Source organism: Haliaeetus leucocephalus, unplaced genomic scaffold (assembly GCF_000737465.1).
Source record: "Haliaeetus leucocephalus isolate CR32 unplaced genomic scaffold, Haliaeetus_leucocephalus-4.0 Scaffold587, whole genome shotgun sequence".
Taxonomy (NCBI): Eukaryota; Metazoa; Chordata; class Aves; order Accipitriformes; family Accipitridae; genus Haliaeetus; species Haliaeetus leucocephalus.
The window spans coordinates 150024-167427 of record NW_010973023.1 but is presented as its reverse complement, the minus strand read 5'-3'; the positions used below and the strand labels follow the sequence as shown (position 1 = coordinate 167427).

Here is a 17404-nt window from a genome sequence, read left to right as displayed (position 1 = left end):
AGAGGTAAATCTCACAGGTGTTCATGAGGCCACTAATCAATACCATGTTTTGCTTTGCCCAGTCCATAATACACACAGAACAAACAGAATCAGTAAAAAGAAAATAAAATTTCCACTCCTGTCTTTCAAACATGCCCAGATTTCTCCTGGCTTAATAAAAGTATGCAAGATGTAAGAGTTGTGAAGAAAAAAAGTTGCATTTTGAAAGAGGCAAGAGAAGAATGAGATCTTTTTGTAGGTCTTTTAAGGTAAAGGCTACTTACATAACTGCGCCAAACCAATTCACTACCATTTGCTGCACAGAACGTGTACAACTTCAGGGAAAATCTCAGAAACAAGAAGAAAAAGATCATCTATTTTGGGGATATGACTACATTATGGTCAACAATTCTAGCATATGGTGAATAACACTACTGTGTTGAGTTTACTTTCCCAGATAAAGCACATTTTGTTAGAATAACTGGTTGCTGATACAATAAGCCACTTAACTGCCTGAAGTACCACCTCAAATGCTTTAAAAGGACTGACTGGAAATCCCCGAGTACAGTATGTGTATTTGTTTAGGAACAACATGCTTTAAATAAACCACTGACTCACCTTGTCACGCAAATGATGCTCTGCAGCCTCAATGTTCAAAGGATCATCAAAATTCAAAAGATCCTGGAAAATAAACACAGAACATTATAGGGTTCCCAGTCACTGCATTGTCAAGGAATCCAAAGCCCTAATGAACAAGATAATGAAACAAAGCGAATAAGACCAGCAAGTGTAGTGCCATTTTCTCACTATCTTGGTAGGTATCCCTGCCAAAGGTAGATGCAAATAAGTCTGATAATTGCAAACCAAATCTCAAGTCAAAGGACAACAGCAGCAGGGCATTTGTCCCTATCTGGTAGCATGCCCACACAGTCCCGTGACACTTCTCTCTGGCAGTGATGCATTTCTATTTGAAAACAGTTTTAAATAAAATTTTGAAGGAACATTCAAAGCTTCAGAACGCACAATTCCTGTTGATTTTTATTCAAGGTTAAAGTAAACCCTTTAAAAAAAACAAACCTGCAAACAGCCTGGTGATAAAGCAAGAAGAGCTTCCTTAATACCATCTCCATAGCAAAGCAATTTAATTCCCTCTGTGAAGAAACTACATAACCTGGAGCCTGACAGACAGGAAAGTTTTAGTGCAATGGGAAAAATAGGGCCAAGAGGAAAGGGAGTGCAAAGACCCCAAGAGCTAAGGGCATGTGGGGCCAGGGAGCAGAAATAATCAAAATCAATCTCAGGTCTGTCAGTTTAATCTTAGTAAACATTAACTTTGGAAGGAGAAAGTGTCTAGGGTTAAAACCAAAGGAAACCAAGATGCTGGTAAAAGAGGAATTATAAAAAATAACATTGAATCACAAAAACCCCTATTCTGCTTGCAGCCCAGATCATTTTCCCCAGTTTAAGGTTAGCCTGTGACAGCAGTGAAGCACCATCGTTTCACAAGTGTGAAAGGCTCACGTCACTCTCCAACTCGTTTTCAAGCAGCAAACTTCCCATTTCATTCAAACCAGGACACCAATCCACCTCATTTTCACTCACTTCCTCCAAGAAAACCTCAAAAGAATCTGCAAGGCCAGTATGATCCAGTGCCAGCTTTTCAAAGACCAATTATTTATAAGAAGCTGGGCGTGAGGGAAATCCAAGAGGCAAGCTGGGAAGCATGGCTCTTACCAGCCATGACAAATCCCTGTGGTCTCCAATGCGTGACCATCACTCTCTGCAGCTGTTTGCACAACGGATTATTTTTACATACAGTTCTGCCTCCAAAGGCACTCCTTTGTACCTCCAGCGGATTTCACTTTCTTCCAGTTACTTAGCATGCAGTGGGAGACTAACAGTGAAATGCAATTACTCTGTTGAAAAGGCAAATGCTCTCCAATCTTCTAAATCAATTAACCAAAAGAAGTTGTCGAAACAAATCAAGCCTTTGGAAAGCTTAGGAGATTGTAGCCAGCCACTGCCTTGGTCTACGCTAGAGGTTTTAGAAACACACCATGATCCTGGTGACAGTGCTGGGAGCACAGTCACTGCTTTGCCCCTCCTCCTGCAGGTAGTGGTGGAAGGAATTCCTCTCTCTGAAAACAGGCTGGGGCTAGCAAAGCCCACAGCAATGCTCCTCACCCAAAGCTTTTCACAGCCTGCTCCATATACCCTGGAGTGGCTGGGGTAGTTCTCTCCAGAGTCGATGACAAACATGGTGACCAAGTTAGTGCCTTTCTTTGCTTTCTCCTGACCTTCCTACCCAGCAGCAATAGCTGTGGAAGGGGACCACAATCCTGGGCTCCCTAAAAAGGCAGCTTTTGTACAGTAAACACTTAACCTCTCTCTGCTTTTAGGGCAAAAGCAGCTGTTGCATCCTGCCTGCCTCTTGCAGCTTCCTGCCCTCTCCTCCATTTTCAAGTTGCTCCTGTAATTACGAGGCACAGGTTTTTTGCTCCTGTCAATCTAAGGAAAAGGGGGAAAATGGAATCCCTGAACAAAATCGTATAATTTCTGTGACAAGTCAGGGCTTATGCAAATTGTGTGGGTGGGTACCGAGGTCCTTGAACAGGAATATAAGTGTTCAAAACAGGAATGAGACTGCAGGGCAGTTATTAATTCCTAAACATAATTTTAAAAAAACGTAACACCAACACAATTCCTTCTCAGAGCAACATGAATTTCTATTTCCTGCCGACCAGCAGAAGGAATTTCGTACTGTGTGGAAGATCCCAAGTAACTTGTTAGCAAAATATCCCATGATAGATTTGTAACCAAAAGTAAAAACGATGTAGGAAAAAGCTGGCATTTCAGACCATCTGTATGAGTCTTGCAGTTACACAAACAAAAGCACAAATTGATTTTATACAACACCCACTGAAGCCAAAGAAAATAATGACCTTAAGTTTAAGAAGCAACAGACAGGGTTCACATTAGGTGATGCTGAAACCAAATGAGGCAGGAAAAAGGAAAGTGAATATGCAAAATATTCATTTACTTACAGTAAATAAAGAGTTTAACCCCCAGACAACATCCTGCAAAGGAAAAGCACAGTCAGTTAGGCATGCATTTCAGGTGTTTTGAACATGTTCTCATACTTTACTTTTCTATTAATCTGTGAAATTACTGGAAATCAAATCTAGATTAAGGATGATGTTTTACTAATTTAAATCAAAATATTGAAAAAGCTTTCCCATTTCATGGATGCTTGATATTTAGAAGTCACCAAAACCCAAATACTGTATATTCAAATACAAGTTCAGATATTTCTGTGTGTATAGGAGCCTTATTCCTGTTGCTTCTCTGCTCAAGGAGAGCAATACCACCTTAGTATATGCCAGCAACTGACTGCACTGCTTAGTTCAAAGGATGGGTATAAAACTTAATTCATCAATGCATTCTTAAAACTAAAAAAAAATTAAAACAGTGTCAGACATATTTGAAACTGTGTCAAAATATCAGAGGAAAAGAGATTAAGGAGTACAGAAAAAATATCATTCTTATACAAGCATATGTCTCAATTTTACTGGCTTTAAGTGTCTATTTAACCACAGATGAATAGAGAGTGTTTGCAATTCCTGCAAACAGGAAGCTTTAGGGGAATCTGTGTCCAAATGGTGCCATCAAACACAGCTTATTTTGGGGTGCGCATCTCCAAAAGGGTTCCACTAGCACTGACCTAAGAGTCCACATCCTCAGTTACAACCTTCAGAGAGTAAGAAAATGCACAAGATCCAAATATCATAGAAAGAAACTTAAAAGCATCACCTACCACCAACTCTGAGGCTAAGCTTTTCTACCTAGAGGAAAGACTATTTTCTTTAGTAGCAGCATAACTAAGCTACCCAGCTGCAAAATCCCACTGAAGTCTCGGGACTGGAGCTCACACCTACCAGACAATTAAGTAAGATCAGCATTGCACCTCCTGCCCTTACAGCCTGCTAGCACTTGACTGCCTACCCATGAAAACCACACTGCCTGATTTCCAGTAGTGGGACAAACACTGCACATTAATCATTTCATGGCCAAAATGTACCTTTCACAATAAAGCCTCAAAGTAAAAACTTCCTATCCACGACAAAGAACTTCAATAAATGAGTGTATTTCAGTTGGCTTCCTGTTCCAGGCCCTCTGCTGAGAGTGGTGGACCACAGAAATCCATATCCCTTAAGAATGCTATCCAATTATGTCCTAATGAAAAAGATACAGTGTCAGCATTATCCGGACAACAGCCTCTCACAAACCAATTTTCCTTTGATCTTGTACAAACAGACTACTCAGTTTATCTGCTTTTAATAACATGAATCTGCCCGGCAAAGCTGATATTGACAGTGTTTTCAGTTTCAGTATCTTCTCCTAATGGAGCTTCTGAAATCATCAGGTGTGGCAAAGACAGCAATTCTTTCAAATGTACTCATCATCTTTAGTGGCAGCCCACACACATAAACTGCAAAAAAGGGCATACCCGAGACACCTAAGAATTAGTTATCCATACATTTTAAGACTACAGTGCTGAGCAGTCATCCCCAATCCCAAACGACCATACTGTCAATTCCTTGGTAAGTGTGAGAAAATGGACTATTTCAAATAATGGATGAAAGTCATAATTTTACCCTTTATTTAAGTTCTGTTGTTCAACTACAACTACTGTCACAGAAACTGGGCATAGCAGAGGTTAGCAAAACATGGTACTATGGAAAACTGTATTAAGGAATCCTGGGGATAAACTATTTGTACAGTGAAGTGGTGCTAGAGAAAAAAATAAGCCAAAGTCACTGATTAAAGGAGGATTTCAGTGGTGTGAAGATTAGGAACAGGCACGAAGGTATCAGCTTCTACTTCACTCTCCTGCATTCAGGCATGAAAGGGTGTGCAGCACAGCACAGGGGTCTGCTCCGCTCTGGTACCCCTACGTTTGCTACCCCTGGCATGGATGCAGCCCGAGGACTGACTGATTCAGGGTGTGTAACCAGGGACGGCTGAGAACACCCCCGTCTCCAGCCAGCCGCTCTGCCCCAGCAGATGCTTCGACCCCTAAAGGTCAGGAGCCCTGTCCACTGCTGCCCTCAAAGGCTGTACTGTCCTTCAGGACAGCAGACTGAATGTCTTGGGGGTGTTAAGAATTTCTTGCATCCAATTTTAACTCAATGTGTGTTTCCCACAACCTTTGATAATGGGACCTTACTAAACCATGGTAATTTGCTTTCTTCCACTTGAAGAAGCAGGAATAAATTAACTTTTTAAGGATCGACTTTCATCTACACCATGTGACAGCAGACTGTAGCTGGAGAATGTGATGCAGAATAACAATACCGAGTGTTAAAAAACATCCTAAAGCACTATGAAGAACTCACACTAGCATACTGGGGCCTGTCCATTTCTAAATCCTGCCTGAATACCAAAACAGCACTCACAGGGTTGCAAACTGTCCACAACTGTTCAACCGCTTACCAGTATCACTAAAAAGAAACAACAAAAAAAAAGAGCAACTCAGTCACATTGATTCTGAAATCCTCAAGAGCTCACCTTCTCTTTACATTTAACAGTGCTGAAGCCCTCAGTCTCCCAGAGCCTCTCCACTAGGACACTTCAGATTGTCTCTCCAGACAAAACAGCTTCTGCTCCAGTACAAGCAGCAATGAGCCATACCTTACACAAGTAAACATTGCAACTCAAAACAGAAATGTGAATTACATCAAATTATTTTCCCATTCCATAAACGCCCACTTTTGAAGTTTACCTAAATTGCTACCAGATTCTTATTTGCCAAACCCTGGTTTTAAGGCTTTGGGACACTTGACTCATTCAGGCTGACTCTGCACAGAGTTCTATCAAAAAAAAAAAAAACCCCAAAAAAACACCACAAAAAAAAAACACCACAAAAAAAAAACAACAGTAAAAACCTCTGTAAGTCTGTGAGTTTGCAGAATGCTGTATATTTTCACAGCCATTCTAGACACCAAAAAGCATAAAAGGATTATTATTATTACTGAATAACTTACATATGAAATTCTCAGAATCATTTCTGATGTTTCCACCTATTCAAGTTTTATGATTTGCTGGATTCATTTTATACCCTTGCATGCCTCCATAAAAAGTAATGCTAAATTACTACCAGAGGGCAACACTTATTGTAATGAGTTTGAGGCTAGCCTGGATTTAAATCTAGGATATTGAGAAAGGGAAGTGGGATGGAACAGATGAAGCAAGTATTTCATATTTGAAAAACTTGACACTGTTGCATTGCAAAAATAATCACTTTGCATTATTGACTTCAGCAGAGCTGCCTGCTGCATGCAGATAAGCACCTGCCTGAACACTTGCTTCACATTTTTCCTGATTTACTAAAAGGATTTGCAAGCCATCAAAGATCCTGTCAGATTTAACAGTTCAAAACCTTCTGTTTTCTTTTAATGTAGTAAGACATCGTCCTTGGCTTCAAACACTTACTGAACTTCTGGTTTAAATACTCTGAAAACAGAAAGGTAACCCTATGTACAAGAATTTTTAAAGGTTATCTTCACACATAGTAGCAGGGCAGATGTCACCTTACAATGTTAATAATGCACACCTTTGTGCTGCTCCACTTCAATGAGAGAATCTACTTGCAAAAGCAGAATCAGACACAGGGATCTGCTTGTTCACATGGCAAATACCCAACAAGGCTGTTTCCTTTACAATGCTTCTTTTTGTCTAATTTCTCCTACATGCTTAACATCAAAGTTAGAGTACAAGCACACCCACTATTGAGGGGTAACCTCAGAGCGAAACCAAGGACCTCTTGCGCTTTTCGTAATGAAGCAGCATGGTCTGCTCAGAACAGACCCTGCAGAAAAGGCTGCATAATTCCCAAACTGCTTTACCTGGTTTCTGCTCCAGCTGTGCCCAGGCAGGCCCTCTCCCTGTCCCCCTTGTCTCCCGGAGGCTTTGTATCAGCACAGACGTCACCCATGACATTAGATGCCTTCATGAGCCAAGTGCATGCAGGTTTCAGGTAAGTAAGTGTTTTTAATTCCTCTCTACTATGTTAGTTCAGAAGATTAAAGTATCATACTTGAACTAAAGAGCAGTACCTGGTTAAATCCACAGTGGAAGAGGGGATAAGGAAGGAACACGCTCTGCTCCTTGGCACTGTCACTATTTTGAGCTCAAGCATAGGGAAGTCAACACAAGCAAGTCAGAAGAACAACAGGCTGTTAATAAATAACCCTTTATAATTACCCCTTTTAATTCTTGAGTATTTATGTATTGCATTTGAGTGAAAGGTTACATTAAACCCCTGCCCACAGATTTATTTACAGCTTGCCAAATGAGAAAAAAAATCTGCCCCTGCAGCAGTGTTTAAAGTTCAAGAGCAATGAATCAAAATCCTAAATACAGCTTTTGAAATAGCCTCTCCTGAGGCTAGAAAGTCTCAAAGCACTGCATTTGTAGGAGGTCCTAATTCATTTAGTCACCAAATCTTCCCAAGTGGCAGTGTTCACAAGCACTTCACAAAAGTGATGCCATTGAAACCATGTCACAGACAAGTGTTTAGCTATGCTTGCTCATGTTTGGAAATATAACCACACAGCACTTCTTTTGAAAAGAGAGTAAACATGTAAATTGTAAATTAAGATTTTATTTTAACAGGCAAAGTATATTTAATACATTACTTTAAGCAGAGAACAAGCCAGACAAAAGCAGCTAATGAACTTCCAACCAAAGAAACTTCTGTAGAGATCCAAGGAGCATTTCTGATCTAATAGGCTGATAAAATAAGAGTTCATTGCTAAACCATTTTTTGTATACAATTTAACCCATTCAGATCAATGAAAGGAGCAGCAGCCATTTATACAAGCAGATATCTGAAGCAATTTTTTTTTTTTTTTAAACAAACTGAAGCAGGAACTCCAATAAAACAAGTGTCAAGCTTTGTACATCACAGTTTGGAAAAGGGCTTGAAATTACACCCGAAAACTCAGCATGCTGAAAAGTCAGGCCACTGCATGGCTGTCTCCTAGGGCAGCTCTCTACTGTCCTGTCTGCCTATGCACCAGCTCAAGATGGCTTTGCACTTCCATTCACCTTCTTCCATCATCTCTTACAAACAAGCCCAGCTTCCTTCTCTCTTCATTGCATCTCAGAAAACCAAGCACCTTTCATCCTACCCAGTCCTACCTTACCCAGGCTCTGTTGGACTTCTCTTTCTGCCTCCTCGACATGCCTCCACAAACATCTTGGATTTCCCCCAGGGACTAACCACTTCTCTGCAATCACTACAATGTAACTGAGTGCACAAAACTTATCATTGGTCCAAGGGGTTAAAAAAAAGTATTTCTTCATGCCAGAGATAGTACGCACTTTTTAGCTTACAAAACCCCCTGCTTCCCTCCTTAGCAGTCTTCTCCCAAATAAAATGTTCTCTTTTACATTTCCTCTCCCTGTCCAGCTCCTCTCTAATCTTGCATATAAGGCTGCTATAGTATTTTAAAAAATTCCTGTGGCAGGTAAAAACACTGTTTCCACCTGGCATTAGGCAATGAAGAGAACATCAGCTTTCTTCAATCAACCACAAAGGCCATCTCAATTCTCATGTGCCTGCGATCCCAGCTCATGCTTCCCACCCAAACACAACAACAGTAGCTTACTTAGAGGGCTTTGGGTAATTTAAATGGCATGAACTGCTCCAATTAGCAAACACAAAAAAAGAAGGAAGGCTGGAAAACGATTTCTTCCATGCTCAAGTATACTAGAGGGAAGAAAACAGGAACAATTATAGTCTGTTCCTCTCCCAGATCAAGACAGTTGTAAATTGCCAAGTGTGCAGGAGCACTTGTCTAAAATCCCTTACTTTTGTTACTGACTCCTTGACATTTGTCCCCAAGGTTACTTCAGAGCAAGCAGATAATCTTTTATAAATCGTTCCCAGGGGAATTCTGTGATAGCTTCTTAATGAACTACACTACAGTGATTACGAACACTAAAGTGATCGCCCTCCGGAGACCAGTCTACTCAACTGATTAAAGTTGACAAAAATTGCATATTCAGAAATCAACAATTTGGGGAAAACAAGCATAGTTTAATTAGACTTACTAATGTACTGCACTGTTTTACTGAATCACTCTTTAAAAACATGCTAGTAATAACAGCTACTCTATTTAAAAGAAAGATTTAGCTTTGCCAGAAGCCATTAAAGAGAGAAAAAGAAAGCTTTAGCAAGTCTTATGAAGCAAAGGTTTGTACAAAAGACATTGATTTGTGTAAGTATTTTCGCCAGTCTGGGACATGTACAGAGGGGAAAAAAATAAAACCACTCTTTACAAAACAGATAAAGCAGATTTATAAAATCAAAATACAACACAATGCACCCCTGCACAAAAACTTCCTGAAGCTTATTTTAAGAAAAATAGAATACTGTCAGATCTACATAGAAGATTGTATTCAGTGGCTTATAACTTCTCTTTACCAAATACTGGATCTGAAGGTTTTTTGTCTGCTGCTTATTCAATTTTTAGAGGTGGAGAAGAAAGGGAAAGAAATGAAAGCAGTAACAATGGACATTTTAAGCACTTTAGAGAGCAAAAGTATCGAAGAAACGTTAAGTCTTTTGCACTGCACTTTTCTTTAGATGACTTCCTTTACAGAGGGAGACTTGAACCATTGAAAGGTACATTGTGGTAAAGCTGTGCCTTTGGCAACAGCTACAAATACCTATCTAAATTGTGATCAACAAGGACATTCATAAACCCCTTTGACTATAACAACTAAGTCTCCCTTGCTTGGTTTTCACGGAACACACACAGGCTTTGCCCAGTCCCTGGTACCAATCCGAGCCACAATGGACAGCGCAGCCCTCGTGAGAAGCATCTCAGGCCAGGGGCTTGCACAGCGAGCAGGGCACCGATGATGAGGTCAGTGTTGGGTTCAGAGCAGCAGTGCCACCTTGAAGCTGGATATCTACCTGTCCCCACTGTCCATGGGGTCAGTGCAGTTGTGTGAGCAGAACAAACTTCTGGATAAAGTCAGGCCAGACATCCTGTTGCAGATGCATGCCACATGGCCTCCAGCACCAAGCAGGGATGTAGAGATCTGGACCAACAAAGAGGACACTAGCCTCCAAACCATACCAAAAAAGGCTCTGAACCACTGGGAGCTCCTACACCACCTTGAAGTACTACTTACATTATGGAAAGAGACAAGTGGTGCACATCCTTTCATGTTTGCTGACAACCAACGGCCCTCAAATGGTTGTGACTCTCTTGTTGTTCCTCACGTACCTCTTTACTGGTTCAAAACCTCTCTCTTCTGTACCTGCCTCTACCTTCTGCTGCTACTCCCTGAATTAATGTTTCTTCTGTATCTATCCCCTCGTGTTTCACTGCTTCCCTAGAGCTGTCTTCTGCAATGCTGATGTCACCTTCAGCAACAGAAAATACAAGAAGGTGTGCAGCTTAGGCCCCGAGGAAGGGATGCCATAAACACGCATTGCAAGTGGGTCCAAAGCTTCTCGAGCACCAGGATCCAGTGGCAGTATCAGGCAGTGATTGATCTCATAACTGCCAAGAAGTATCAGGAGAACCAAAGACATCATCACAGCAGATGAAAGAGGAAGGCCCTGTTCTCAAGCCTCAGGACAACTGCCAGTTGGGGAGGGTTTGACACGAACCACCTCATTACAGAGGATCTGAAACAGATCTTTAGTTGGGAGCACACGATAACACTTCTAGCTCAGTTATGCACACCCTGGAATCATTACACAAGAGAATATGGAGAAGAGGGTACCTTAAGCCTACTCCTCCTATCCCTTCAAGGACACATCCGGGGACACCCTGTCAGTCTGCTCCTCATCTCAGCTAGCATCAGCAACCCTCTTGCACTTCTCCCACATTTGACTCTAAAAGCCTACCACTTTTCTGTATGCATTTTTAGGGTGGCCAGGGAATAAGGCTTTCAGTAGAAGTAGTTTAGAAAGATTATATATATACATACATGTGTGTATGTGTATATATTCGTGCATGGAGAGAGAATGGTCTTGCTTTCTTCAGCAGCAGCACTTTGTGCAGTAGCACTGTGGGTTCTGCTCCTGCTGCACTGACAAGAACAGAACATAGCTTTGAAGGAGTCCACGTTATTTGTGACAAAGCCATTTGCAACAGATCAGTGCCCATACCTTCAGGGACATGCAATGGCCAACAGGCTTGCTCTTCTCTCCTTCACAGATTCCTGTGATCAAGACCCACACAGCTCACCTCACACCTTTTCAGCAAATAAAGAATAAGTCTTCAGTGAATAAAGCATAAGACTAAACACTTGCACTGACCTGTTTCTGTTAAGCTACTAGTACAGCTGCTGCTGTGGTGGCCTTTCCCTAAAGCTATCTGCTTGCAAGCAGATGTTTTGTTACTCACTTTGAGTGTGGGAAAGAGTAAAGGTGTTGGCAGCAGAAGACATTGTGCTATGTGGTCCTAGGAGATTCCATGAGATCAACACATAGAACTGGACCTCCAAGTGCTCTCTGCATGTAAGGGAAGAAGGCAGCTCTGCAAATGAAGAGGATGAGCTGGGTGTGAACCCAGAAAGAGTACTGACAGATGAACAGGCACAGTCCTTCTCTGAACAGTGTTTCAGTCAGAAGGTCAGCCATAAAATCTACAGCCAGTCAAGCACAGCATGGCTGAGGAGGTGAGGACTCCAAGAAAGTTATTCTGCATGTCTTGCTCCTCAGACAAAAAAGCCCCCACATGCCTGGGTGGCAGCTCATTTGGGGTGTCCTTCTGGAATAGCTGCTGCAGGCACAGAATTAAACACACCCCACTTCTTCCCTCCCACCGTGCCAAACACTTCTCCAGGTGGGGAGCAGGCTTGGGTGACAGGCACCACCATGCCTCTTGGAAATGGCACAAGGAGGAATAAGGTGGTATAAAAAGTCTTTAAGTGGGCAACAGTGCAGGAGGCAAGGGCACATTGCCTGAAACAACACCCACCTGACTCAATTCCTGTATGATACCAGGGAAGACAGGTGAAGGCACACCACCTGAAAAAACAGGTATTCTGCTTAATGCTGTATTTGAAACCTGTATGCAGTGAATGATTGTAACCACACACAGGGCAATTTGTTTCTCCCCAGTGCTCAGAGGCTCTATACCGGTCTATACCATGAGGAGGCAGACACCTTGACAGGGTTCATCTCCCCCTTAAGATCACACATACAATTTCTCAGGTGCTCAGTTTTGTACCCTTGGTGATCATGACCAAGAACATCCCAGGAGATGGATGTAAAATTCATATCAGATCAAGAAACTCTTTGCCAAGCTATACTGTAAGTTCTCCTCCTGGGCTATAAGAGCTAGCATTTGTGCTCTTTGTCACTGCCATGAAGCCTTTAGCTTTCCCCTTTTGATGACTTTCTCCTCCTTACTTTACCAGTATGGGGGACAAACATACTCCATCCAGGAAGGCAGCTTTTACAAGCACATGCTTTGACATTTATACATACAGTACAAAGACCCATTCCAAAATAGGACTTGAGTAAATCAATAGCAGAACAATGCTACCATAATGCTGGCTGAGAAAAATAGTATAAGCAGGAAGAATTAATGAGAACAACACAGAACATACAGGTTTACTTTTCTCTGTTCATCCTGAAGACAGGGACAGTTATTGTCTGTTTAAAATACTCCTCTACACTAATTACACATAATTTTGACAGCAGACCACCTATTTTCATTAAGACAATGAACGAAAGTTTTGTGCTTACACCAAAGCTTTTAAACTACTCAGGTTTATGCTTAAACATTGAGGTAAACGTAACTGGAAAAATGAAGTCAAGACCCCCTGATTTATTTCTCTAAGAGATTACAGTTTGATATTTGCATGATTTCAAAAAAAGTAATTTTACTACCTAAAGACAACATCAGAACCAATGCAACAAATAGGGCATATTTTCCCATTTAGTATTAAACACTAATAAGCAAGCCTCTTAAGGATAAACTCCAAATAGCAATAGTTTATTGTAAACGAGTCTTAATTCCTTTGAGATTAATCTAATAGCACAGACAGGTATTTCTTAACCTAGTTTCTGAAGTTATGGGAAAGGAATTCCTGAAAAAATACTGTTTTCCTATAAGTGGGTATAAAAAGCTGTCTGCATATCTATAGTTTAAGACTACCTTAATGTTTCCCATACCTGCTCCTGTTTTTCCTGACAGCAATAACATGAAAATAACAAAAAACAGCTCTTCATTGAGATATTTTAAAGAACTGAAATGCATACACACCTTACCAGTAAACATCAAAATCCTACAGAAAATAGTTCTCCAATTATCTGAGACCAACTGTAGGTCTATCAGAACAGGGTTACGAAAAACAGGACCAAATATTCCTTGTGAACATTCATCATTCATTTTTAAAATACTGGTTTTAACATTACTATGCTCAGCCCTCCAGAGTCAGTCAGCCCAGTTACACAAGTGTGCTTTATTTTTATGGTTCATAAAGCAGTCACTGACCAATTTCCAGTTGTAGTTTATTAGAGATAATTGCAGAAGGAACAAATTGACTTTTAGAACCAATTAGGCAATCACAATACACAGATCCACTTTTTCCTTTATTTCTTAAAAATCAATCACCCAAGATAATTTTATAGCAAAGTGAAAACAAGCATTTGAGAGAAACCTGATGAATAGAATCGAATCATTACCTTTGGAGAAAGACCTCTAAGATGAATACTAGGGAGGCCCATCTTAACTAGGCAGATGATACTCATGACAAATAAGGTACAAGAAAGTGCACATTGAAGACTAACACGAGCTACTGAAGCACTTTTGAGTTTGAAATTGGAATTATTGAGGGGGAAGAAGCAGGGTATCAGAGCAACAGCGTTATTTAATACTAGGTATTTAGAAGCTGTTATCTCCAGAGACATCAAAATCTGCGAACAGAATGGAATTTAAAACATCTATTTGCTTTCTGCCTGGAAAACTTTGATTTTGACTATCAAACCTAAAAGCAGGAGAAAAGCAAGTTCAGACAGTCTGAGCAGAGGCCCAAAATAACTTCAGCAGTCCTCAGCTTTATGAATACTGTTTTAGAAAGGAAAGAAGTATGGAATAAAATGATGCAGAACATAACAGAACGGAGACTGAAAGGTAAATAAGCTCCTGTTGCTAACTCATACCTAGCCATAAAGAAGTAAAAGAATACACAAAGATCAGTTAGAAAGCACTGCATCAGTTTTTACACAATCCACAGTCTGTGGACCAAACTGCTACCAGAAATTATCTAAGCATTTAGGGTTCAGGAGTGCTTCTATGGATAAAGAAAATGTTTACAATCACATCAATAGTGATTTTAAAAGTATATATAGATTGTTTTAAAACATTAACCTACCAATGATATGTTTCAGGGTTAAAGCCCAACTTTCTAACCTGATTTAAAAATCATTTAACACAGGAATTCAGAAATAGCACATTGTTCAGTGCCTTCACTAGTGCACTGGCTGCTTTTCATAGTGGTCCATGGAAACATGTTCAGTAGCAGGAAGAAGTGGAAAAAAGGTAACGCTCAGCACTTAGTAACTTACAAGAGAATTCAGTCATGGATAAGATGACACTGAGTGCAACAAAACACTAGAAGACAAAACTGAGTTGCTTCCCCCCCCCGTTAAGAATTCTCTATGCTGTTAAAATACATTTTATCAGATAACTTTTAAAGAGCACTTAGAAGATTTAAATTTTTATTTCAGAAAATTAAAAGGCATAATTTAAATGCATCTTCAAATTTCTACCCATTTGATACTAAAGAAAGTGTTAAAAAGGTCACAGCAGTTTATTTTGAAGGATTTTTCATTTAAGACCTCTGCTGCCCCCACAAGGATACAGAAGATGAGACAAAATCTAAAACTTCTAAAACTTAAGCCCCTTTTAAAAGGTTAAGCACATAACATGAAAGCATGCAGTAGCATACAGCAGAGCTGGTTTGTGCATGTGGCTTTGGAGGTTTTGTGTTATTTATTTGAATGGTTTTACTAATGCACTCAGAACGGCTGCATTAGTAATGCCTGAATTTGTCAGAGATACAGTACATCCCCATTCTCAAGTATTTTAGCAGTGTTTCAGAGTGCTTTATTGGACAAATTTGGGTACTATTCCTCCAGAAAACCGGGTTGCCTTCATATTATTGATGAGTGAAATATAAAATGCTGACTTTCAAGTCCATCATTGGCCAAGACCAGATACTATCCATAGTGCTACTGTGCAAATTCACATATTCACATCTACAAGCATATTCCGCTTGTAGAGATGAGCAGGTTCTCCAAACCATGGTGTCCAAATGTTGGAAACAAAGGATTCAGGAAGGCTGGATTAGTGGGTGCAGGTGGTGTGTTAAGAGAGAAAAAGTAACCTGGGTCTCATCTCATGGCTCTCATTTGCTTCCAGTCACTCACTGTTTCATTAATTCTGTGGTCTATAGTTAACGTGTACCTACCACAATTATTAATACACACTGACAAATAACTTGACTGTGTGGCCACACTGTCAATAAACCACCACAATTCCATATTTTCAATCTCAGAAGCATGTGTAACCTGGAATCTAAGCACTTGGACACTAATCAAGCTTCAAAACACAGAAGGCAGCATGCATAAAGCTTCACAGGTGACAGTCAGCCAAAGATCTGAAATAGCACCTGATTGAGTGGCCATCAGGAACACTGGCTCTGACCAAGACTCACCTTTCCCATGTTTATTAGTCTTTTCAAAGAACACACTTGGAATGGATGAACAGTATCTTTAACAAAGAACAGACTCACTCCAGATGCTAGTTATCTAATTACAACATGTATCCCAAGTAAAAACACTGTTTGGGGAATAGTGCTTGCAGCTTACTGACATCCCCAATGGCTATTTCTGCTTTATTTTAACATCCTTTTGTACTAGAGGCACAGTGTAACAACAGCATTTCTACAGAGGCACAACTTGGAAGTTAGGACCAACATGTGGTACTTATTTTTGTGATGACACTTCAAATCACATGAAGTGACAACATGACAAGTGAGAGAACACTTACTGAAACTGCATGTTTATTTAAAATGGAGACTCTGAAGTAAGGAATGAAAACTGCAATTTGGGGTTGTTTTTTTCAAAGCTATAAATGTGAGCTTGCGATTGTGGTGCTTTAATGCCCATATGGAAAAAAAATCCAAGGGAGATACTGGATTTTGGGGGGGGGGGGGGTTGTTGGTTGTTTTTGGTTGGTTGGTTTTTTTAAAGCTACTTAAGCTACTATTTCCTTTTCTTTTGCTGAATCTTTCATATCAACACCCATAGACAAAGTTCCTGGGGTTTTTTTTTGTTTGCGGTCATGGAGGTTTTTTCCTCTTTAACTTATTGGAGGTAAAAACACCCTAAAATGCCTCATAATATTCAGTAATTTGAGTCTCCTGGTAGTTGAGATTCCAGGATGTTTAATCTATGAAATTAATCACATGCAATTAGCAAACTGATGCAAGAATAAAATGGAAATTAAGATTAATACACATCTTCCATCATAACTTCCTCATATCCATGAGGATAGGAAGTTAAGTATGCATAATGTCAACAGTTATTCCCACCCATACTCTTTAACATGCTGCAGTATTTTAATCTCTGTAAGATACCATGAACAAAACTAGGAGAGCAGATAAAAATATATGTACATTCTTGTCCACTTGCAATATTGGTGTGCTCATTTTCTATTGGCTGAAGCTTAAAACTTGTAGTCCAAAAACTTTCTCTGGGAATGAAATACAGGGACAGGAACAGAACTAGTTAACTTAATTACCCCATCAGTGTCTTGATTTAATCTAATATGAAAACAGAAACACAAGGGGCAAAACAAAATCATACTAGCTGACGGAAAAAAAATAGGGAAAGGGCTTTCAAGAAAACCCACAAAAGAACACGCACTGATTCTGCTTCACTTTCCAGAAAGTCAGATCCTCATGAAGAGATTTTACAGATGAAGAACATCACAGATCTCATTCATAGTGCCAAAAAGGAAATCAAGTATTAGATAAAACTCATTTTCAATTTGCCTTTTGAAAAGAAACAAACACCTGACATGTATACCCTTTATCTACCTAGTGTAACTAAGATTCTTTAAGAACCAATTCTGACAGGGTTCCTGGTAAAAGCAAAAGGGAGATTATTGCTCAGTGCTCGCAAGACTCTTCTGACAGCAACATCATGTAACAGTAAATGGACAACCAACCGCTTCCCATAGCAAGACAAGAGCAGTCACTGCACTGAAGCGCATGTCCTTTGTGACAATCTCCCTGAGAATATTTCATGCAAGAATCATGACTCTGAATTTGTCAACAGTGCCCAGCTGTGGTGGGACCAACCTCTGAAGTCATTCTGCAA

The 17404-nt window shown here is 40.2% G+C and overlaps 1 protein-coding gene across 5 annotated transcripts in view; it reads right to left on the bottom strand.

Moving 5' to 3' along the window:
• UBE2F (ubiquitin-conjugating enzyme E2F (putative)) overlaps positions 1-17404 on the bottom strand; it is an 84034-nt gene that overhangs the window by 29362 nt on the left and 37268 nt on the right. For 3 of the 5 annotated variants that reach the window (XM_010577877.1, XM_010577879.1, XM_010577878.1), the window contains 2 exons: positions 3024-3056; positions 598-660 (listed from right to left, as the gene is read on the bottom strand). In XM_010577877.1, coding sequence (XP_010576179.1) covers positions 598-660; positions 3024-3056 — 96 coding nt within the window. Of the gene's footprint in view, positions 1-597; positions 661-3023; positions 3057-11483; positions 11544-11987; positions 12038-17404 lie in introns of those variants that run through there. The other 2 variants (XM_010577881.1, XM_010577880.1) reach the window with 2 other exon arrangements.